The sequence below is a fragment of the Rousettus aegyptiacus genome, unplaced genomic scaffold (genome assembly GCF_014176215.1).
Source record: "Rousettus aegyptiacus isolate mRouAeg1 unplaced genomic scaffold, mRouAeg1.p scaffold_m13_p_3, whole genome shotgun sequence".
Taxonomy (NCBI): Eukaryota; Metazoa; Chordata; class Mammalia; order Chiroptera; family Pteropodidae; genus Rousettus; species Rousettus aegyptiacus.
The window spans coordinates 9451660-9476671 of record NW_023416306.1 but is presented as its reverse complement, the minus strand read 5'-3'; the positions used below and the strand labels follow the sequence as shown (position 1 = coordinate 9476671).

At 50.3% G+C, this 25012-nt stretch overlaps 1 protein-coding gene across 11 annotated transcripts in view; it reads right to left on the bottom strand.

Annotated features, from left to right (window-relative positions):
- The window catches only part of DENND1A (DENN domain containing 1A), a 452316-nt gene that overhangs the window by 51526 nt on the left and 375778 nt on the right, over window positions 1-25012 (bottom strand). For all 11 annotated transcript variants that reach the window (XM_016137432.2, XM_016137434.2, XM_036238282.1 and 8 more), the window contains 5 exons: window positions 12972-13076; window positions 12534-12621; window positions 10539-10579; window positions 8133-8204; window positions 6855-6911 (listed from right to left, as the gene is read on the bottom strand). In XM_016137432.2, the coding sequence (XP_015992918.2) occupies window positions 6855-6911; window positions 8133-8204; window positions 10539-10579; window positions 12534-12621; window positions 12972-13076 (363 nt within the window). The remainder of the gene's footprint in view (window positions 1-6854; window positions 6912-8132; window positions 8205-10538; window positions 10580-12533; window positions 12622-12971; window positions 13077-25012) is intronic.

Below are 25012 nucleotides of genomic sequence, written 5' to 3'. Positions count from 1 at the left end.
TGGTGGAAAGTGGTCCCTTATGAATAATAACGCATTAAAGATGAAACAGATGTTACATCTGTGAGCCTCAGTCTCACCTGTAAAATGGGGATATGGTAGCTATGAGGAGTAAAGGAGATAATGCAACATAAAAGTGTCTAGGACAACACTAATAAGGTACTTTATGTGGTACTCAGTAATAATTGAGTACCTGTTGATACGGTGTTCAAAAAACTAGAAATCTGTGTGTGTGTGTGTGTGTGTGTAAAGTCAACCCCATATACCTAGCTAATGCCTCTGTTCCGCTTGGTAAGGACACAGGGGAGGAGGACTTTTTGTTTTTGCAGGCAGGGCCTGTACCAAGTGGCCCGTAAGTCTTGGCCTGGCTGAGGCTCAGTGATGAGAGAGGTTGCCGACAGCCAATTAGAAAGGGCTCTTTTGGAAAGAGGGCTGACCTAAGGTGCTCAGGTCAAGTGGAACAAAGGGTCAGGGGTGGGAGGTTTGGGAGGGGGGGCCTCCTTCTTCGCCAGAAAGTATAAAAGGGCATAAGGGGCTTTTTGGATCTGGAGGGGTTACTGAGAGGACAGCCACAAAAGGCTGAGTAAAGCCAAATAGTAAAAAAAAGAATTCACTTTTTGTTTAGGAAAAATATTGCACGTGTATATGAGTGATTGGCTGAAAAAAAGAAAAGATAATGGAGCAGTAAGGTAACATAGTAAAAAAAAAATAGTGATAAAAACTATAAAATGATAGCTATTTAGAAAATGTACGTGGTAGTTTTGGGAAAGTGTCTTAGTTAAGCTTATGCATAAAAACACCGTCTTCTAGTTTTGTTTCTACCACTAACTAGCTCTCTGATCTTTCCAACTCACTCAACCTCTCTGCAACCTATTTCTTTATTTTTACAATGGGGAGACCACCACCTGCTCGAGAAACTTCAAAGCCACTGGGACAATGAGTTAAATGGGATGAGATGTGAGGAAGCTTTGAAAAAAATGTGACAGTACCGTGCAAATCGAATGCTGGATCCTTATCCTGCAAAACCGGAAGAGCAGCATCTCAAAAGAAACCTGCCCTGTGGCGAGCGCCTCCTACTGGCAGGCACTTTCCTGTCCCACTTTGCGCTGACTACCATGAGGTGAAGAGGAGGTGCATCACTCTTTTACAGGTGAGGAAACGGGGCTCAGAGAGAGCAACTTCCCCAAGGCCAGAGCCAGAAAGTGGAGGAACCCAGAGCTGCGTGATTTCAGGCACCTAAACCTTGTCACCCTTAACAACAGCACAAGGGAAGGCACTGAGCTGAGAAGGTGCTTAACAAGTCAGCCACTGTGATCGCCTTCTTAGAAACCCCTTTCCTCACATGATGCTACGCTGCCATGCCTTACGGTACCGGGGCGCCTACTTATCTTCCTATCCCGATAGACTGTGAATTCTTTGGGGTTTGAGTTCTCTGCTCTAGGGCCTTGAATGTAGTAAACGCTCTCTGATAAATCTTTGTACAGCTGAGCTTCACATTTGGAAGCCTAATGTGTCCAACATACAAATGTGCTTGTGTGTCAAAAAGCAGTTCCGCACATAATTTTTTTTTTTTTTTTTTTTTTTTAGCTAGAAGACCCTGAGGTGCAAAAGACTCCTCACGAAGTCTCGGGCCTCGTCCACCAGCGTATTCACTCTGTGCAATTTCTTCCACCTGGGGAAGGACAGCTGCTCCCTCTCTGGGGAGTAGAGTGTGGGAGGAGCCCCAGCCAAGAAAGGGATAGGGCCAGTTCACGTCCTCTACCGCATCTACCAGCAGAGACGTTACACGTAGAAGGGATCCAGGGACAGCCGGTCTTGCTCCCATGATTAAACAAATTGTGGCCTATGAGCTCACTGAGAAGGTGCCGGTAAAAAAAATGTGGGGAAAACAGCACTCCCATTTCCTTCTGGTGGGGACACAAATTGGCAACTTATGTCAACACCCTAAAGAGGTGCATACCCTCTGGCCCATTAATTTCATTTCTAGAAATGTATCCTAAAGAAATAATTAAGAATCCCCGAGAGGTTTTATCTATAAGGACATTTGCGTGGAAAAAACTGGAACTAACGTAAGCGTGTAACAACGGGACTGATTAAATAATGTACATATGTGTCCATCAGATAAAATCTTATGTAGCTATTTAAAACAATGACATGTGGAAGAAACAGCCAGTGGTCTGGGAAATGTTTAGGATATAGTGAAAATTCAAGCTACAAAATGAGATCGTTTTCTTTTTGCTTCTCTGATTTGCTGAATTTTCTTCAAGAAACATGTGTTTTGTTTGTAAACAAGCAACAACAACAACAAAAACCCTGACCATTGAAATGTCATTTAAAAAAAGCAAAACCAAGAAGCTGACAGGAGGGGTAAATCTGTTCCTGAAACCACACAGAAGGAAGACACTAGACAGAGCTGCAGATCAGAGGCCACCACAGGGTGGCGGATCTCTTCCCAGGAGCCCTGTGGCTCGGCTCAGAGCATGGGGCCTTACAAGTTTCCATCGGCTGGTCAAGCAAAGGGGCCAGAAAATAGTTCAATTCCTATCCCTTTCCTAAGCATTTGCTAAGATCCAAAATCATAACAGATCGAATCTCCGCCCGTTCGTGGAGAAGGCAAGGACAGCACATGGGAAGTCCTTGGAGAGAGTACTCATGAGAAGACAGGAGGCAGGAGCCCGGAGGGGTCAGGGGCTCTCAGGGTCCCTGGGGAGGAGCTGGGCGGGGGCTGGACAGGGAAGGGGCTGAGGATCTGGCTTCATGAGGCAGAGATGTGAGCAGAACATTCCCAGCCCCGGGGTGCTAGAAAGCACAGCCTGGTTAAATGGTCTGGCAGCTGGGGCATCCAAGAGCCTCCCGGCCAAGGAGGCGGATGGTTTGAAAGGTCTGGAAGGTTTGAACCAGGGGAGTGACTGGGTCAGAGCTCTGCTGCAGGAACACTATTGTGTGGATGACCGAAAGGTTTTTCCCAGGCTGGGAGGTGCAAGTGGGGGTGGGCAGACCGGCTGCTCCGGATGTGGGGTATGAGGAATGGGACGGGGCGCGAATTCTAATTTACTGAGTGGCCACTAAGTGCTGCTGTTAAGCCCATTACCTCTTCTAAGACTTAGATCAACCCAGAAAAAAATCTCTAAATCTAATCCTTAGAATAATCCAGTAAAAATCTCTTATTTCTCATCGTTTATAGAAGAGAAAAATTAGGTTCAGAGAGGTCAAGTAACTGACTCACGGTCACACAGTTGACACCTTACACAACCAGCACTGAATCTGGCTCGTCTGCCTCAGAAGCCCCAGCACCAGGCCATGGCGTGGGTGTGAGGTGGGGGCCTGGCCGCCTCCAGCTCGGACTGCTGGTCTCCGTTTTCAGTCTGCTTCATACCACGGCAAATTAAAATACGAACACAGATACCAAAATAGTATCCAGAGCTGGAATTTCCGTAATTGAGGCTGCAGCCTGTCTGGGGACGGGGAGCTGACGGTTGTGGGCTAAGGTGTGAAAGTGTCTGTTCTGCAGGAGTCTGCCTCGACCTCCCGGTCCCACACACGCTTACTGACTCCCTTCCACGCACTAGGAAAGGTCTGGCCTTCGCTAACCCAACTGTGCATTCGATCCCTTTAATCACAGAAACTAAATCAACAAGCTTGATTAAACTGTCAAAGATCAAAGATTCGGAAACTTTAAAAGGAGCTGTAAAATGGGCTGAATTGAAAAAATAATTTTGATACTGAAGAAAAAAGGTAATTTTCCAGGGTTTCCCCAATAGGTGGAAGGAAGGAAGGAAGGAAGGAGAGAAAGAGAAAGAAAGAAAAAGAAAGGAAAGAAAGAAAGAAGGAAAGAAAGAAGGAAAGAAAGAAAGAAAGAAAGAAAGAAAGAAAGAAAGAAAGAAAGAAAGAAAGAAAGAAAGAAAGGAAGAAAGAGAAAGAAAGAAAGAAAGAAAGACATCCTTATGTGAATATCTTAACATTCCCTACAGGAGAGGAGGAACAGGCGGCCGTTGCTTTTGAATCGGGGCATCCCGAGCCCGCCCTGAGCACGATGCTCTTGGGCCAGTCTCAAGCCCAGCCAGGCGGCCTCCTCCCGCAGGCCGGGTCTGGCAGGAGACGCTCTGGAGGAAAACGCTCCGTTCTCCCTTCGGAAAGAGACGCCTGGGCAGCATCTTTGCCTTTTCTCCACTTTCTAATTTTGAGCAAGTCAGGCTTCAAAGGAGGCCCAGCTATAGATGAACTTGACCACCTTGCTCCATTTATCCAGAGAAATGTTATCTGTCGTTTTTTTTGTTGTTGTTGGGCTGAAGCAGCGCAGGTATGGAATAAAGCCACACCACAGCCTCTATTACAATTATTTGCCGATGGTCACACGGACACCCTGAAAGCTCCCGTTTCAGAAGCTTTGAAAATCTGCAGCACAAATGAACAAGGGCTGGAGAAGGGGCCCTGCTCAGTCATATTAGAGACGGACCCTCCACTCACCATGGTGACCTCTCCACAGGTCGGCCCCACATTCTCTATTTGCAATTCAAACCCAAGGCGTGAGCGCAGAGGGCAAGATGGGGTTCTTGATTATATCTGCGAGGTCACCATTGCTATGCAGAGTTAGAGGAGGCCAGGTGGCAACCCAGTACATTTGAAAATTGGGTCTTTGTTGGGAATTGCCTCCATTTCATAGCAGAAACCAAACTGGAGGTGTCTGTGTTACGCGTATATCTGGGGAGCCACAAAGATGCATATTGCCATGTGGAAGGGAAGAGGCCGAGGGGAGGGGAACAAAAAAGCCACGAAAATATTTGCTACCATGGTGGGAGAGGTCGGATGAAGCCAGATCCTAAATGAGCTCAAGAACGGGGTGCTGCGGGGCACTGCGGGAGGCCGAGTCCCGCCCACACCCACCACGGCTGGACTTTCAATTACAAAGGAGCGCCCCCCAGAACCACTGCAGAGTATCAGGTCTGGAGAGATCTGTAAGACCGAAGGGGGGAAAGTGAAAATTGAACAGGGTGCACTAATGGATCTGTCAACAATCCGATGGTGACAAGCCGCATTTCTATAAAATGCCTTCGCCATTCGTGTCACCTGAAATGTACGGACACTCTTCTGTAGAACGTTATCTCCTGAAGCTGTTCTCGAACACGACAGGCAGGGGGACGAGGACGCAGGGAGGAGAAACTCGGCTTCAGACGCCGAGGGCGAAGGCGTGGAAGGAGAGTGATCTAGATCATTTCAGGGAACCTTCCAATGGCAACATCGAAAAACCTGAGCTTCACTGGTAATTTGCAGAAATGTTGCGTATCATGAAAAGGGGATTTTGGTAAGGCTGAGTGTGGGTGGCGGGAGGCAGGGCCTGTGGTGGGGGGGGGGGTGGCTTTCTCCGCTTATCTCAAGAACATTCTAATACCAGCCGGAGCCTCGGATCTAGTCATCGGGGAGGGAAAGGCTGGTGAGAGAATTCCTCCCTCCCCGCCACTCCGTTTAACATCAGCAATCCCGTTCGGTTCCATGTGACTGGGATACGGGATAAAAAGGTATATTTAGAGACATAAATAGCATCCGAGCAAAGCATCCCACCTACGGGTCTCTGGCAGGGCGCTGCGGACCACTTAAGGTCTACCTAGGTTCACGTTACAGGATTTTTATCGTAGGACCTGAACCTCGGCTGTTAAAAATTCACTTTCAGCTAAAACTAAGAATTTAAATGCTTAGTCAGAGCAAATTATTCTGCAATTAAAAAAAGGAATCAACTCCTTTGACCACTTCACGTTAATTAGAGGTCCTTTCTGACTTCATAAAATTACGACTGCTTTCAGCTTTTTAAAAATGCCGAGATAGACAAAGGCTCCTGTTAGAGGGCACGTTCGGGGTGTGGGCTAAGGCAGGAAGTGATCCCCATCAAACACCTGTTTTGGAAAAGCAGCACGGAACACTGCAGCGGCAGGTAGGAGCACAGATGCTGGGAGTAGACGGGTCTGGAATCCAGTCTTGGCTCAAACAGTGTGACCTGTGGCCAAATGACTTTGACTTTGCCTGTGAACCACAGTCTCCACACACAAGAATGGGAATGACCACCCCCAGGAAGGTTCCAAGAATTAAAGGCAAAGCTCCTACAGCCTGGACCACCCTTAAGGACGGGTGGGAACAATAATGACAATGGGGACATTCACAACAATGTGAAAACTATATCTCCACCTCCCACCTATCCCCGTCTCCACCCCCGGTGCAAGCATTGAGAAGCAGGCAAGGGGTTCTTAGCCGGGATGTAGCCTGGATGATTTCCTACGATCTTACTGGTGGCCCAAGAAGACAGAGCCTCTTCCTGCCCCTTGAGCGTCTCAACATGAATTTCTGGGCTCCTCTCGGTCAAAACCACCACCACGAGGACGGCCCACAGTGTCCACCTTAAACCGGCCCGGGGAGCCCTGTGTCCGCACGGCGGCCTTGTGCATGCTGGGGCCGTGGTAGTCATCTCCCTGGAGATGCTTCTTGGTTTTGGTTTCGACCAGCCCCAGGGCAGAGGAGCGGTGCAGCAGGGAGTGGTGTTGAGATGGGGAGGCCGGGCCAGAGCCAGTTTCTACAGACCCCGTGGCCCCTGCGCCCGGGGTGGTGGGAGGGCAAGGGACAGACGGACAAGGGTAACTGAACTTGCCTGCCTTTGTGGGTTTAAGCCAGAGTCTTAATGTTATTTGAAGACAGTTTTTTTTGTCTGTGAATATTTATAACAGTGTGAAAACTCCCGGACAGCTGGGAATGCATTTTGAAGTGTGCTAACAACACCGTATCAAACAGTCCTCTGTTGATCACATCAGACTTTCTGTGGCCATGCATTTCATACGCGGTGCTTATACATTTTGAATAAGAACTTCAAGTACCTTTTGCTTCAAGCGGTTTTTCACCTCTTTTATTCCCATTTTTGCATGATCTTTTGCCTGCATGAAAAATTAATTTAAGTTAAGATTCCCTTTCTGTTTCCAGCAGGGACTATGCTTGATTTCAGTCCGTCGCCAATCACCTTCTCTGATGACTAGAAAAAGGAAGGAAAAATGGGATCATCAAGTTGAAAACATAATGGCTAGGAAAACAAATACAATGTTAAAAGGTTAAAAAAAAAATCCCTTAAAGAGGCTACAGAGATTTTATTTTCTGCATTTTTGATGGCACAGGTTTTTTCCCCCCTTTCCGAAGCCCTTCTTCTGCTCTCTGCAATTATTTATCTCAGCAGCCTGGTGACAGCTACCAGTAAGACTAGAGCAGCAGCTTTGCTGGCTGCAAGATTCAGAAGACCCGCCTATTACGTTTCACTAGGGCAGGGCCTCAGGACCAGTGTGCTGCCTCGGCTGAGTGGCCGGGCCAGACACGTCTCTGGGCTTCTCCAGTGCCACTCATTGGGGCAGATACCCTGGCTTTTATTTTGTCATTTCGGACCTGTGTGGTTCTGCTGGCAGCCACCCACCCCATGAAAATAACTACAATTTAAGCACAGAAAGGACTAACAAAATTAAAAATGGAAATCGAACAAAACCGCCCCAGTTAAGTGGCTCGGAGTCAAATTAGCAAGCAAGAGACATCATGGAAAAAAAAAAAAAATACTTGAGGCTTGTAAAAGATGGAGCATCGGGAACTGACGTGTTCTCTTATTTTCACTCTGCTGTGGGCACGAGTTTCATAAACAATGCATTTCCTATAGGGCAATGACGAGAGAGATGATGAATTTGGGACAAAAATTAGGGGGTGTGTCCCAACATGAACATGCTTCAGTAACCTGCAAAGGAGCTGCTTTATTTGGACATCATAACGGGGATACACACAGGAAACGTATGTCAGAACACCCGAGAGAACATACCCCCCCCCCAAGGTCTTAGGGGCACAGACATGGAGCGGCAAAATTCTGCCCACCAGTCTACATTTTAAAAGCTAAAACCAGTAGCCTCCCATTTCCCCCATAGCAACTGTAGGCAGACACACTTTAAAAATGTCACTGACCTGGTCATAAAACATCAACGCTAAATAATTCTAAGAGCACTGAGAGCTTTAGGGAACAGCATGGCAGCCTCTGAGTCATCTCTGCACATAGCATCAGGCATGTTTAAGAGTCTCGTCATGCTAAGGAACAGATCTGTGTGGGTCCTGAGACCAAGACCAGTACTTACAAACTTATAGACGGTCTTCATGGCCGGGTTTGCTTTCGTTTTCACAGTATTCAGAATTGCTCCACTTCCTTTCTATAATAAAAATGTCAATTAGCAATTTGGACTGAAGATATAGTAGGCCAACACCAACAAAGACCGCTTCTCTTTAATCAAGTTAAGCAACACTTTGAGAGTGTGTAACTTAGAGGAACAGGCCTCGATGGTAACCGGTCTCAGGCAATTAGTTACGGCCACGGCAGAATCACCATGGGTGGGTGTGGGGGGCGGTGTTGGGGATAAGAATGGTGATAACTAGCTGAGGGGGGTGCTCTAGGCCCAGTATTTTGCTTGGCACCTGTCCACTGCCTGCAAGAAAAGGCCCTCTCTGAGGCAAGGCTTTCTTCGCAATAATCTACGGCTTCTAGTCACCTCGGAGAGCATCAAGGTAAGTTTCATAAGGACGGACTGTAGCTAACACCAAGCCGGGGCAGACACTTGGGGGCCTGACCAGCCAGGACTAGCTGGCCGCTCTGGAAATGTGCGTCCCTCGGCCAGGCGCCTTCCTTCCCTCACCCTGGCGTTCTGTGTTGTTTTTAAATCAGTCTGGTAGGCTGCCTTCCTTAACTTCTGTATCTTGAGAAAAGGGCAGAATGAACAGCCATAAATGTTAATCACGGCTTTAGCATAAATCCAACATAGCGATTTCTAGGCCCGGTTTCTTTAGGAGAGCAGGAGAGGAAGAGGAAGAGGAGCGGGCCAGGCTTTCCCAGTCCCCAGAGGAGGCAATGCATGCATGTCTGTGCATAAGGCCAGATACTTTAGGGGGCAGAGCTCACGGAGTGAGTGCCCCATGTTAGGCTCTGAAGGTGCCGAGCCGCAGGAGGGCCACTCTCTGCCTCAAGGACCTCCAGTCCACGTGGTGCAGCAGGGCCCACAGCTACATCAGAGCTGTACCGGCTGTGTGCACTAATGTGGAGGCAGCTCGTCATTCGGAAGGTCAGAGGAGGCTTTAGAGGATGAGCCCTCTGGCCTGGCCCGTGAAGGATGAGTAGGAGTTCGTTAGCAGGGGGGATGGTGGATAGGAAGGGTTAGAACATCCTAGGGATAGGAAATAGAACATAAAAAGTGCATGAGCTGAAAAGCCGCAGTGTGTCTGAGTAACGAGTGGCCAGTGTACCATGAGAGGAATGACGACCCGGGCTGAGAGGCCAGATGGGGTCAGCTCATGAAGGGCCAGGCTAAGAAGTCTACACTCTAGAGGGTTTTAATCGAATGCTTCACATAACCGGATGTGTAGTGGTGTGGAAAGACAATTCCAGCTGGTTTGAACAGACAGAGAGACTGGATCCAGTGGGTACATAAAAGAACGAGATGTAGTATTATAGTTATTGGGATTAACTTTAAGCACAATTTTTTTTTTAACTGCCCATATTAGAAAATTTGAGCTTTAATTAAAAACATTACAATTTGACCTAGAAAGCACTCTGTGTTGTAGGACAATATGAAATTTTCACCTACTCATTTATTCCACACTGCTTTCCAAAATTACTCAGTATTCTATTTCAATGGTCCTTTGGAGTAGTAAAACTCTCTTTATCAATCAATCAACAGGTCCTTATTGCTTGTCTACGATTTGCCAAGTGCCATGTTTGGTCATCCAAGAAGAACAAAAGCAGTCTTTCACTGAGGAACTGCTTACTCTCGGCCAACTGCAGCCACTTCCAAGGGACCCGCCTTGGCAGCACTGCACTTGGCCCGCGAGCAGGAGAGAACACTTATCACATTATGCTGGAGTTGCCTGTTTACGTGCCTGCCTTCCCAACAAGACGGGGCGCTCCCCAGTGTAGGGCCTGTGTCTGCTCCCCACTGTACCCCCAAGTCCCCAGCATGGCGCCCAGCACACAGGCCTTTCGCACGTGCTCACTGATAGTCCCGTGTAGGAGAAAGGCAAGAATCTGAATTCTGTAGTGGCTTCTGAAGCCCTAAACACCTAGCTTCCTATATAACAGAACACTGTTCACAACAGTGAGGGGATGCGAAACTCTCAGTGATGTGTTCTCCATCTTCCCAGGAGGCTTGGCTGTGAAAAAACTGCAAAGCAGCAAGGGACACATTTCTGGTTTTCCCATGAAGATGTCCCAATTGCACTGGCCCTAAAAGGAGACACCCAGAAATGCTTCACTATGACAATATCCATTTGACAGGCCTTGGCCAGCTTCCTGAGGTGAGGAAGCTTCTCCTGGCTCTCGCCCTCACCAGGCCTGGTTTGGACAGTCTCGACCTGCTAGCCTCCACCTGGCTTCGCAAACAAAAGCATCTTCAGCTGAGAGAACAAAGTACCCCAGGCCAAATGACAGCCTTGCGGGTGGCAGGGGCAGCGGAGGGCTAAGGAGGGGCCCAGTGGCTCTAAGGGAGGCACACACTTACCCGGACGGTGGAGAGCCACTGATGGTACAGTTTGTCACTGCCTGGGGAGAGAGGAGTCAGAGAAGCTGTCATCTAAAGATGTTACGTGCACTCGGGAGTTCCTCCGATCGCCTCCGGCAGGAGGACTTGGCAAAGCGCGTGGAGGCTCCCACGCCCCACCCCCTGAGGGAAGTGGCAGCCAGTTGCCCCCACGGGCCTTCTTTATCGGTCAGGGATCTGGCCCTACCAGGGCCTTGAGTACACACCTACACCCTTCCACTGCCTACTGGATGGAGGGCAGACCCCCGCGCAGCCCTGCTTCTCTTCTCTTGTCTCGTTCTGGCACCGCCCACCCTCTGCCACTCCATCCTGGGCCACTGAGGCTCTGACCTTGAGGACCTACCTCGGGCTCCCTGACCACGTGCCCTGCAGGCCTCCGCTCTCTTGCAAAAGGCTGTTCCCCTGGCCTGGCCACCATTCCCTACTCTCCCTGCTGAGCACGCAACGGCCAGCTCACAGGTCACTTCCTCTGCCAGCTCCTCTAGTCTTCCTCTGAGCAGTGCTCCAACGTAAGAAGCACTAGATCAGAGGTCCCCAGCCTCTGAAATCCTGGGTGCTACCCCAGGGCAGGAAACACGGGGCTGCGTGTCCCAGCGTACACACACCGTTGGACACACACTTGGCACACCTGAGTAGTAACAGAGAAAGAGGGAGGAGGTGTTGTTGGGGAACATGTTCATTTTAAGTGGTGGGATAAGAAGGTCTGATCAGTAAACAGCTTTTCTAGATGCTCCGAGTGACCTGACTTAGCGACACGTAAAGCCCGTGTCCTCAGGACGAACAGTCAGCTGCTAGAGTCCGCTCTGCCTGCCCGCCCCCTTCGTGAAGCTCCTGTTATACCGAGAGCATTCTTAGAGCCCTGTTCTAACTGCACAAAAACCCGTTTCTACTCCTTCTCCCTCACCGGTTTAATGTGCATTTGTCTTGAGCTGTGCATCTCTTCTTCCTGCCAGTCTAAAGCCCTCTGAGGGCAGAACCGGGGTCTTCCATTTCTTCCTCCCCCGGGCTCTGGCCACTGCAGGTGCTCGGGAAAGGCCTGCCAACGGTCCACCATCACCGTCCACCATCGCCGTCCACAGACGTGCACGCTGGTCTTATGGAGTCATTGTGCTCTCCACGCAGTGTGGCCTGGTCGGGCCCGCAGAAGGGGTTTCATAGGTGAGATTCTGCCTGGCTCTGAGTGTACAGATCGCCCGTCCGAGTGCCAGCATAGTCCAGACAAGGCACATGCTCAGCAATAAGAGGGGCCAGCAGCACGAGTCTTACTGTTTTTCATTTAGTTTTTACTCTGCTGCCAAAGACTGAGGCTTTGGGACTTGGAAAGAAGGCTGGATGGGGATTCAGGAGGCAGAGTCAGCCACGAATGCCTCTCTGGGCCTCAGCTGCGTCCTCTGAAAAAGGAGGGGACGATGCCTCTGGATCCAAAGGCGCGTGGAGACGACACACTTGCTCGGTGATGATTTTCACATCTTAGAGACATTTACTGAGCAGCGATCCTGTGCTGGGGTCTGTCCTGGGTGACTGCCCAACCCCTTCCCCGTGAACTCTGACTTAATCGCAGCGGGACTCCTGGGAGGCAGGTAGTTACTCTCAGTGCCTAGACTAAGCTCTCCCTGCTAGTAAGGAGGCGGTGTCCCGATCTGAGTCCAGGTCACCTCCTGGGCTTTCCACCATACCATGCCGGCCACTACATTCCACTAGACTTTGCTTCCCGCTCCCCACGAAGCAACTGACCCCAGGACAGAGGACTGCAGGCGGGACAATGTACATCTCCTCAGAAAGTAAAGAGGAGTTCTTCAAACATTTCAAGGCCAGGGTTGAAATCAGTTTCTCCTGAATCCCCATTGAAGGAAAAAAGAAGTCACTGCCACTCCTTGCCAAAGCCACCCTAATCCCGCCTACCAGCCCACAGCACAGGGGGAAAAAAAAAAAAAAAGAAAATGCAACGCTTCTCACCAGCATACTCGCCCATGTTGATCTCTTCTTCAAAAACATCGCTGAAGCCTTCGCCGGAATTGAGAAGGTCTAGTCTACCATCAATAAACTAGAGAGAGAAAGAATAAAAGCATAACAGTGTTCACAAAGAAACCAGGAAGGATGCCGTTCACTGGGCGCCCTGGCCAATGAGCAAAGAACCACCAGGCTTCCCAGGACAGGAAAGGGCCTTTGGAATTGGGAGGTTCAAAAAGGCGAGTTTCCGAAAACTGGCTGCGTGTTTATGACAACGTGTCAAACCACGTGGCACGTTTGCAGGGTCTGTCTGGTTGCTGACCTCCCTCCTTACCCAATCCACCTCCCTAGACCCTGGGCCGCTTTAGGCTGAGGCCTCGGCGCCCAGTGAGCACGGCGCAGAAGGCCTCCCACCCCCCCAGAGCCCGGACGCGGGCCACGCACCTGCTTGAAGAGCTGCAGCTGCGTGGCGTTCTGCAGGAACTGCCTCATGGCTCCAGAGCGGTAGTGGGACACGAAGGCCTCCTCACAGAAGGTGATCGGCTCCTCCTGGCAAATAGAGGGCGGAGAGGATGGACAGAGGGATGGGGTGAGCGTGGCCGGCTCTTAACTGTGCTCGGAGGGGCGTCTACATCTGCCGATTAGATGAGCGAGATCCTCCTTTACCGGGTGAAGTGACTATTATCACCGATGGCACCCTATCCTCTGGAGGAGGAAGCAGTGCCAGGGAGGAAGTTATCCCCCAAAGTCACAGAGCCCAAGGCCCGAATCCAAACCTTCCACATCCCGACAGCCCTCAGATGTGACAGCTTCCAAACTTTTCACTTTTAGGAGCGGAGTCCTTTCTTCGGGTAATGCCTTACGCAGAAGGAGCCCTGCTACATACGACAGCCAGCTACCCCGTGGGAGCTGGGGGAGGGGGTGGTGGCTGGGCCCTCCCTCCCTGACCCCCCCACTCCCAGCACCTTTGCGGTCCCTAAGGCACTGGCTGTGGAATACAGTTTGAAAATCATTTACACGGTGATCTTAGCCAATAGTAAATTAAAATTTTAGAGTAATTATTTATGTGAAAAAGCAGGGATGATCAAAAAGAAAATTTACCCTCCAATTTTACATATGTGCTGTTTGATAAGGAAGTTTCCTTTTACCAAACTATATTTTATGAGTCAAGAAAATGACGCCCTAAGTTTAAAAAACATCCCATCTTGTAGTCGACACCTCAATCCTTCTTTGAAGGCACCTGGAGTGGTCATCTACGCAGACGAAATCTTTAGTTTGGGTGGTGTATTCTCAATTTTGAGAGATCAGACTTTTACATCTTGAACTGAAGCAAAGGTACCCCGCCCTTAACAGACTTGGTGGCGAACACAGAGATGTCTGAAGCTCCACTTTTATCCTGTTTTAATGAATTACGTGAGTGTTAAATTTACTGTCTAGCTGCTGTAAATTCCAAAAGTTCCTCCTGCTTAAATTGAGCCAATATTAGCTCAGTGCCTGGGCAGACTTACTGCACAAGGGCTGCAAGCATGACCCAAAAAAGTCAGGGTGAGGGCAACATTTATTTTTATACAGTTACCCTCTGCCTAGTTTTACAAAGGGTCTGAGGCAGCCTATGTGAAACCCTGAAACAAAGAAAACAATCAGAAGTGGAAAAGACATAAATATATAAAATATAATTATATGAGACAAGAGTATCTAGATATGCGGGCTTTGTATGATTTCTAAAATTAAGTTACAAAATTAGCTCTGAGCTTCCTGGCTGCTGAGGCAAGAAGGGAAACAATACAAGCTTCACAGCGTGAGGGAAAAAAGCATACCCACTCCTCGGGAAGAAGAATCTGCCCGCCATTTATTACTTTGAACGGGTTCGCACCTTCCTTGCTGAACAGCTGAGAGATCGGCTAGTGACCGTGAGAAGCCCAACGAGAACGCCACCCCTGTGGCCTGCCAGCTTCGGGTCTGACCCCTGGGACCACAGCAGGACAATTCGTTCTCTCCCAGGTGGTGGCCTCTGTGAGCACGGTGGAACTCACACACCAAATGCCTCTGCTGACAAACATCATCAGCTCAGGCGTCCTTTGTGAGCTCCAAACCCATGTCACCGTCCCCGCCTAGATGGCCTATTAGCACTTCGAACTCAAAATGTCCCAAAGCCCTCATTGTTACCCCATTTGGACTGTACCCCGAATCTTTCCCTGTTTCCCTCCCTCCCTTCCCTGATCATTTTCCACGGCTACCCGCGGTGGTCCCATCAGACCTTCTAAGTCTCTCCCGCTTTACCAGTGAAACGTCCCACGTGTGTCCCTGCTCTCCCTCCCCCTACTCCGGCACAGGCCTGACCGTGGTGGTGGAGGCTTAGCTCTATGTCCCCCTCCTGCGGCGTTGCTCCCAGTCACTCCAGTTCTTCTGGGCAGAGCAATTCCTGAGACGCGAGTTGTATCACGTCACTGTCCTGCTCAAGAATTTTGATTGCAGAGATGTTACACTTGAGTATTTGATTAATGTCTGTTTCTCCGCCTAGACCATATGCTCCATGTAAACAGGAATGGTACCTGTTTTGCCTAATGTTGAACTCCTAGCAGCACGGATGACACATGCATGGGTCCTGGGTGAGCGAGGAAAGAAAAAGTCTGGCTCCTTAGTGGGGCAAACAAACCTTCCTAAGCTGATCCTGGCTTTCTTTTCCAAGGTCCTTTAGTGTCCCTTTATTCTGCTGCCCCACAGACCCTATGCTCCAAATGCATCTCCTAGTCACATGCCATGTCCCGTCCACCCTCATCCTCGCTTTTGCCAGTTCTATTCCTTCCACGTGGACTATCTTCCTCTTAAGCACAGTTCTTTTTGCTGCAGTCATTTACCCCTGCTTGATGCTCCCACGGTATGTTACGTACCTTTGGGTGCTAGGTAATCTCCACTGGTGTCCCCCATGACCAGGAGCTCGAGAGGGCACATTCTCTGGGGACAGCACAGAGCCCAGCCCCCACTCAGAAGCTCAGGGATGGTGGTTAAAGAACCACACAATGAGCTTGACTCTGTTCCCGTCACAGGAGCCCTGTGGTCTCAGGGTGGCTGAGACACTGCTCTCCTGACGGGGAAAGAGGTCTCAGAGCACAATGCCAAGGTGAGTGACACTCGTGTCCGGGGAGTTTAGAGCCGCTCAGAGGAAAAGCTCATTGAGCTGTTAGCATTCACTACTGGCGTTTTGGCCCAGCATTGCCAGGAAGGAGAGTCTGCAAAAGGTCCAATCAATTCAAGAGAGTTTGCAACCAGATTTGTGTGTGAGGCTAGCCTGAGGCAGGATGTAGCTGCAGGAGAGCAGAAAGAATCTCATCTTTGGGGAGACATGAACATTTTGGGCCTGTTGTCTACTTACTGGAGGTGACATCCCCCTGGATCAGATGTCTGCACCATAAAAACGGAAATGGAAAACAAGGAAATGGATACGGATGGGACAGATTCACGGGAAATGTGACAACGGGGGCTTTTTCTGCAGAGAGGATGACGAACTCCATCGGCAGTGTCATTTAGACATGGACACAGGTACTACCACACAGTTCAGTGCTACGGGGGTGGGGCGGGCTGCAAAATGCCCATGGCAGTCAGAAGAGAAAAAGGCTAATCCAGGGCACAGGACAGCGGAGCCTCGGACGGCGAGTAGGAGTTAGGTGAGCGGAATCCACCCGCTCAGGGCGGATTCTGTCCCAGTACTGGAAGGCAGTGACGCTGTCACCAGGAGTCCTGCTGCCTAAAGGTCTGACCGGCAACAGGTGCACAGGGCTCGTTCCCCTGAAGCGACTCACCTCCCAAGGGAACAACGATATCATCATCTCATCTCACTTTACAGAATAAAGGAGTCAAAGTAACTTGCCCAAAGTCCTAGAACCCATAAGTGGCAGAACTGGGGATCTGTGCCCCTGCGGCCTCCGAGGCCCGGCTGTCGCCGTCACATAGCCGTCACGCGCATGGTCCACTCTGGACTCGGGTTTGTCCTGAGGATTCAGTTCTACCGGTCTGCCCTGCGGGACCTGATGGGAAGCAAGAGAGTTCTCTTCAAAGGTGGAGCCGCTCAGGTTCCCCGGCCGGACACGCAGAGCACCAGCCCCTTCGGGAAGGCTCTTTCTACCACAGGCCCAACTCCAGGAGGCCAAGCCACCTACATCAGCTTGTCCACCCCCTCCCTGCAGTGGGAATGGCCGCCCCCCACTCCACTCTCTGCAGTAGAGAGGAGTAAGCAAGGTGTCTCGTTAATTCCCTCCTTTGTAAGAAGTGCCGATTTAGTTCTCCCGTTCGGCTGATTAAACCTTTTGTCTACACTCTAGGCGCTGGGGCTACTGGCTGATAGGGACATTAATGCAGGGAACTCAGGCCGTGAGCTTTCAAGCTTAGATCCCATTAGCAGACTTTTCCGTCTATGACCTGAGGACAGTTAAACAAAGCTGCTTAACCCTGTCAAGGACTTGGTTACAAGAAGATAAGTTTTACTCTTAAATTATTTTCTTGACATATGGAATCAAGTGAAAATTTCATTATTAATGAGTCGATCTTTGTTAAAATGTTAAGCTGGTGACTCCAAAGGTGTTTAATATTTCCCCAAATAAACGGTTTCTACCCACAGCAGTGTGGGTACTGGTATAAAAATAAAAACTGCCATCGGATTCTTCAGCAATGTCCCTTGTTCTGCTGATCCATACTTAAAGTACTAAATTCTTATTCTCATTCATAAATATAATTTTTAGCACAATTTTATTTATTTTATGAGTCTAAGAAAAAAAGGAGATGTTCTCTCTTTCTGGGCCTTGTTTAAAATTAAAAAGAAAAAGACAATAATTTTGGAAGATTCATCCGTCCATAACACATTTAAAAAACACCTACTATGTGCCGAGCTTTGTGTTAGGAGAATACAAAGATGAATAAAATATAGTTCCTCTGATTAACATCAATAATCCAGGGAGGGATGGGGAATGCACGAAGGTATAGAAGAAACAAGAATGGCAGAATGTTGTGTTTATAGCAGCATTATTCACAACAACCGAGAGATGGCAGCAACCCAAGTGTCTAGAGATAAATGGATAAACAGCACGTAAGTACGACGAAATATTATTCAGCCTTAAAAAGGCAGGAATTTCTGGCACATGTTACAACACTGAGGAACCCTGAAGACATTATGCTAAGTGAAATAAACCAGTAATGAAAAGACAAATACTGTCTGATTCCCCTATATCTAGAGTAGTCAGTTTCACAGACAGAAAGGAGAATGGTGGTTGCCGGCGGTTGGAGGGAGGCAGAATGAGAAGCTGCTGTTTGATGGGTACAGAGTTTTAGTTTTGCAAGATGATCAACGCTCTGGGCCGGGCGGCGGTGACAGCTGGCATGATTAAAAATTTTTTCTTAAACTTAAAAAAAGAAAAAGAATGACAGAAGGTTTATAACTGTGGAAGCTGAGCAATGGGGACATGGGAGTTCATTTATTTTGTAAGAATATGAAATTTTCTTTAATAAAAGTCAAAAAGAAAAGCTTCTGTTATCGAGGAATCCTGTCTAGCTCAGGGAACAAATAACGACTGGAACAATGAGACAACTGGCACAGCAGAGGGCTTGGCATTTTTAGTAAAGGCGTCTTTGAAAAAAAATTTTTTTTTTTGGTTGGAAAAATGATTTTATTTTCTTGTCCTAAAAATTTGTAATCTGGAATCCAAAAAAAAATTTTAAAGTTAGAGCCACTTAATGTAATACAACATGGAGAGAGGGCACGTCTTGGAGTCAGAAAGCCCGGGAACGTGAACCTTGATTCTGACCACATGACCACATAGCTATGGGATCTCAGGTGACTTGTCGCTCCTCATCTGTGACAACTACTAAGCGTTGGCCCAGCTCGTAGGACTGCTTGGGGGAGTAAAACAGATTACAACTAATAGGTATTCCACATGAATCTTCTACAAATAGTTGTTTTTTTTGTTTGTTTGCTTGGTTTTTTGTTTGTTTGTTTTTTGTTTTTGAGGGCAGAGGTTGGGTGTTACGAGGGCTGGCGACATGATTTGGGGGACCCGGTACGAAATGAATATGCAGGAAAGAGGTGTTAAGTAAAAAAGTGCCATACTAAAACACAAAAGCTTTTTTCTTTCTTTCATGGTCTCTTTCTAGACTTCACATGGTGTTTTTAAAATTTACTATTTAATGTCATTCTATGTAAAGAAAAATAAAATTTTAAATTATTAGCATGGATTTTACTGTTCAACTTTATATTGTGCAATGCCAGTTTTAAATGCTAACATATGTGGAATCATATTTTGTAACGCGTATATACATTTGTATTCTGTTCTTACCAGACAGTGGAAATGCTGCACAGAACGAACTCAACTGTGTTTATTTCAGTTCTCGACTAACGCACTTTCTACTCACATTCTCTACCTTTCTTTGCCTTACTGATGAGCATGAAAAAAGAACTGTGGTTGCTCCATCTTTTCTTCTTCGGCGGCACCATTTTCACAATAGACGGTCGGCTAATACGAGGAAGTAACGCGGACACGACTCCGGCCAGCTCTGTGCTCACTCGCGTTTCTCGGCGCACCACTGCCTTCTTTCAGCAGGGAAGCGCGTTCTGGTTCTACCGCAAAATGGTGCTTCTTGGGGTAGTCAGCGCCCCGCTTACTCGGTCGTGGACATCAACGCGTTTCCCTGGCGAGCCAGCTGGGTCTTGCCGACCTCCCGCTCGCTGTGGGTGCACTGGGACTCTGTGCCAGGGGCACCGAGAAGCTACACGCGCTTGGGGGACGGCAAGGCTGCGGTGGCCGCTGATGCGTGCGAATCTTCTCTGCGCATGCTCCCGTCCCGCCACCCTCGCCGAGCGCAGGTTCAAAGGTAAAACTGTTAACGATGCCAAGACGGTGACCGCAGAGCATTGAGCCGAGTGCGGGGTGCCATGAGCTGCCCCTCCCCCTTCACGGGATAAAGACTCGGTGGGGGCTCTGGCGCCTTACTGTTTGCATCAGACTCAGCAGCATACGACCGCTTCAGGCAAGTTTGTGGGTCGATGAAAGTGGGGTTTCTAAATTCTTGAGCACAACACAAGGGCTGTTTGTGACCTTCCCTAGATGACCTTTCTCGCTTAATGCCTCCCATCCATCTCGTCCACCCAGCCATCCTGTTTCAGAGCTTCCGGACTGTCCACCGCTCCCTGACCTCTTCACACACTCTCACCCCTCTGGCTTCGCTCCCCGTGTTACTTCTTTGTGAGGACTTTACCTGATGCCTCCAGGTGAAGAAGAGGGCCCCAGTTCCTCTTTGAGAACTGTCCCTATACCAATACCACCTTTGTCCGTTAATCGCTGGCTCCCAGTGGGAAGGCTCTGACCCACTCCCGATGGCTGGCCAACAGCAGGTGTCAGCTGAGCCACTTCAGGAAGAGGCAGATGGGGGGGGGCACATGGAGCTGGGTTCTAGGCCCAACTGTGCCCGTGTAAGCAAGCGACTGTACCTCTCAGATCCTTACTCTTATGACCTGTAACAGGGGGGAGAACTACCTGCCTCAGAGGGCTGCTGGGGGGTTAAGCAGGAATGAATTAGAAAGTGTGGTTAGTGTAGTACTCAACCTTGGTCATGAACTCAACCAAGTCCCCAGTGCAAGGTGGCTTCTAAAATTCCCCAGGCAACTCCAATGCAGCCAAGTCTGAGAACCACTGGTGTAGGTGGGAGTGACTAGCACAGCACCTAGACACCAGGGGTCCCCAACCCCTGGGCCGTGGACTGGTACCAGTTTGTGGCCTGCTGGGTACCTGGCCACACAGTAGGAGGTGAGTGGTGGGCAAGGGAGCAAAGCTTCATCTATTTGCAGCCGCTCCCCAGCCCCCCAGCGCCAGCATCACCGCCTCAGCTCCACCTGAGATCATCGGGCCTTAGATTCTCATAAGAGCACTGGTCCCTGGTGCCAAAAAGGTTGGGGACCGCTGCTCTAGACCAATCAATATTCATTTTCTTAAAATTTAAGAATAAAGAAGCTGGGAAATTTGGCTCCTTGTATTACTGGCGGTCCCCAACTTGGTTGCATTTTGTTTAAATATCTCCAAATTCCTAATACAACATTCAGGTCATTGGCCCAAGTGCAGCACCGCCAAGAACGCTGAGCATAAGTGTGAAGGGTGCTTCCCGAGCCTCCCCCGGCAGCCGACCCTGCCTCACAGGCCCCATGTACATCTCACGCTGAGCCCCCGGCTCGGGCCTCCGCGCCCCTCCCAGAGCGGTGTCCAAGGCCTGCTCCTCACGGCATCGGCTGTGTCGGCTGCCAAGGAACCAGGGTGAATTCCAGCCAACACAGAGAAGGCTTAGCCGGCTGGCCTGGAGAACGCCATGCCTTTCCTGGAAGGCAGGGGCGGGGGTCAGAGTACAGTAACTTCAGGTTAGCCAGGAGCAACGGGAGTTTAGGGAAAAGGGAGCCAATGACAGCTGAGCGTTTGCTTCAGACCAAAGTGTGCCCTATGCTCACCGAGTCCTCGGCCGAACTCCACGTTCATACACATCTCTCATTTTACAGATGAGGAAAGGAGTCTCATACAGGTGAAGCGCTTTGCCCAAGGTCCCGGAGCTGGTGGGTTCTGAATGACCCCTAAGTCCAATCATGCATGCTCTCCCCACACCCTCGGAGGCATAACGTGGTACATGCCCAAGGGCCACCAGCGTGGACTTAGGAAGGTGGTCGCTGCATGGTCGCAGTCAGGTGGCTCTGGCTTGACTGAGCCAAGCCAGGTTTTGGAGTGACAGGACCAAGACAGCCCTCTGAACCATTGATGCGGTGGCCCAGGCAAGCTGGGGACAGGCTCCCAGTCTGGGTCCCTGTCATGGCAACAAGCCCTAAATGAAGAATCAATGTGTTATTGTGAAGCTGGCTCACTGTTCAGATGATTTAAGTCAGGGGAAACGTAGGTCCCCGACAAAAGCTACCGTGATGATTTGCAGGGGCAGGACGGCCGGGCGAACCGTATTTGCCTGTTCTGACCCGCCGCTCCGGTATTGACAGAAGCCCCCACACACACTCGCTAGATTACAGTAAAGACATTCAAATCACAGGCGCGTGGGCCCACGCCTTGGCCCCTCTGCGCCGGCGGCTCCTTCCCTCTGCATTAACCGAGACAAACAGGGAGAAGTCAGGAAATTCTGATTAACGCGGGAATGGCAGACGAATGGGGAGGCCTGTGGATGCAGAGGAGACACAATGAGGTGGGCCTTCGTGCATACTAGCTTAAGATTTTCTTTCCATAAGAAATGCAGATGGGAGTCGGCTCTGTACAGAACGCAGGTGCGTGATTAAAAACAGCAGCCGCTCACCGAGCACCGGCTCCGCGCTGGGCGGTTTTACATGCAAAATCTCACTTGTTCTTCACGGCAACCCACGAGGCAGGTGTTGTCAGGGTCTCCATTTTACAGACCAGGAAACCGAGGCTCAGAAAGGTGAGGTCACCTGCCTAAGGTTGCAGGGCTAGTCAGTGACAGCAAGTTTGCAACGGTCCAACTGGCTCTGGGGCTCCTGTAACACAATGTTCTTTCTCTGTGATTAAAAGAAATGATCACGAGATCGTATCTGACATTTCAGCCGTCACCAGGGCTGCTCCAGCCATTCAAAGCGATGGATCGTACGGCGGTGACAAGGACAGGGGGCTCTGGAGAAACGGGTGTGCGTTCTGGCTGCACTACGTGCTTGCAGAAGCCATCTCACCTCTGGGAGCCTCTGTTTTCTTGCTGATGGATACGCCGGAAATAATAACCCCTCCCTCGTGCCCCTTGCATTCAGTACCATTACGCTGGCACGTCCCAGGTGCAGCGGCTGGGTGAGACGGTGACCGCCCCGTGCAGCAGCAGAGTGACAGCTCTCTCCCCAGTACAGACACCACACAGACACACTGAGCTCTCAGTATCGATCACCTCCCGGCTCAGCCACCTTGGCCGCACCTGTCACCGAGAGCCAGATTCTGGGTTTTAACATAATGACTCTTGCACGTCAAAGTCCCAAGAAAGGAAGTAGCGAACTGACTAAGGTGAGGATTTCAGCCCCCTGAGAGCGGAAAAGAGTTCAAGGCAGTGTGTAGGAGAGAGTGGGTTTTGAGGGCCTGGCGGACCCCTGGGAGAAGCAAGAATCAACCTGAAGAGTGATTGGCGGGAGAACCAACACTGGCTGGGCAACAGGAATACGGGACCCGGGGACCCAAAGGCTGGACACGTGGATAAAACTGGAAGCTCAACCTAGTCAGTAGACAGGAAAAGTCCCAGCCCCCTGCGTTAAGTGAGCAGATGCACGGACCGCACTGAAGACACGCCGCCCGCCAGGTCTTGGTGCCGAGGCCCTCGGGGGTTCCCCCACAGCGCTGTGCACACGCTGACTTCTCAGGCTCACTTACTGGTTCACTTATTCACGATCACCCCTCTCCCGAATGTCACCTACTCAGGGCTGATCTCCGGTGCCCGGGTGGGGCTTGGTGCCCGGGAAGCTTCAGCAGCAAGATTTTAGGGACAAACGCCAGCATCGTGAAAGGGAAAGAGCACGAGAAGCAGAGTCGAAACCTCCGATTTGGCCTCGAGTCCCTTTTCCTTGTCCAGGCCTCAGTTTCTTCATCTGTCAAGGGGGAAGGTGCTGAGAGCTAGGGAATCTTCCAGATGCTCCCTAATGCTAACATGCATTGTTCCAGGCACAGAGAGGCCCTTCTCTACAAGGTCTCCGGCCCGTCCCAGAGAAATGTGTCCCGATGCACAGCTCTCGGTGCAGAGTCGGGAACCGGGAATGCACTCGGGTGGGAGTGACAGCTCTGCCACTTACTGTGCCTGGAACATGGGGCGGCAGGTGTGTGTGTGTGTGTGGGGGGAGGCCCACGCCCTCTAACCATGTTCACATTCAGAAAATGCGGGAGAGACTTCCTACCTCACAGGGTTGTGTGGGATCAGCAGGTGATTCATGTAGAGTACTTAGCTCAGGACTTGGCTCCTAAGGCTGAAAACTGTCAGTCTTCTACCCCGAATAGTGGCAGTTCTCTGTCCAAAGCGTGCCTGGGGCGATTTACTTCAAGCAGCCCATTTCAGGGCGTTTGACATGTACTACCTGACCAGGGCATGTGTTGGATCAGTGCAGTCAAAACCATGACTCACAGGAGAAAGGAAAGGGGCCACCATGAAAGCTGCCGTCTGCGGAGCCCCTGCCAGGCGGGGACACAGCGGGCACGTGACAGCTGTGGCTGGAGGCTGGGTCTGAGTCATGACCCCACCGAGAGACTCTTTAGCCTCATCCTACAGAGGGAGGGGACATGACTGGTCCGAGGCCACAGAGCTGTACTCGAAGTCAGTTCTGTCTGACCCCACAGCCCAGGCAGGGCAGCGTGAGCATGCTCAGTTGCCTAAACACATTTATCTCTGGGTTTCTAGGGAATTCAAGAAAGAGCAGATAATTTCCCTCGAAAATATCCTTTTCCACATACTGAACCCCTGGTCTAAGGAGTCCAGTTTTAGATGGGGATCATGTATTACCCAGGGACTCCACAGCGGCTCACTGCCACCTAGAGCTCCACGAATGGAGAGTGGGTCTCTGTGAGCCTCAGTTTCCTCATCTGTAAATCGGGGATACTACCTGCTTCATACTGAGAGGTTTGAAATGACACCATATTTGTCAAGGTGCCAGTACTGAGCAGGACATAGCAGGTGCTCAGTGGAGGTCACTGTCCTAAAAGTTCTTCCAGATGCACTTTGAGAGCTGGGTGTGGCATCTTGTGTGGGACTTTCTGCACCTGTCACTTAACAAATACCTGTGACAGGGGTGCTGGGAGAGTCCAGCCAAGGTGATTCTGTCGGGGTGAGGTGGGCCCCAAGGGGAGTCCATATGGGGACAGGGTGATGTAAAAACCAAGCTCTAGGGAGAGCAGGCACTTGCTAGCGGGGAAAGCAGAGGTGTGGGGCCGGGACAAGGCCCAGCTGGCGGTGTGCAGTGGAAGCAGATGTCCCTGGGGTCAAGGGGCACATCATGGATGGGGCGAGATGCTGATGCTCTCCTTCCTTATTTGGGGGAAGGAGAGCCAGAGGTCTGAGAAGTGGACGCTGGACCCTTAGAATACAGAACTGCTGAGAGAGATGGAAAAAATAAATACTCAGCACGTGCTGGTGCCCTGAACAGGGCGCCGCATGTATGAGCTGCAGACTTTATTCTCAGGGGAACTCACCGAAGAGGCTGCATCCACACAGAGCCTCGCCCTCCAACCCTCCCCCCCCGCAGGCCAGGCTGCTCCGGCAGCCACCATGTCACCACGCCCCTTCCCCGGGCTCCCGAGCCTGCAGATCCATGCGGAGCGCACACCTGGAGAGAGGCCCTCCATGGAGTGACCCCGCGCACCTTGCCAACCACAGCTCCTCGCTTCCCCAGACGCTGTGTTCCCGTAACCTGGAGCTCGTCATAGTTCGCCAGAGTGGTCTGTAGGTTTTCTGCCTTTGTACGAGCTGTGCCCTCTGCCCGGGACTCT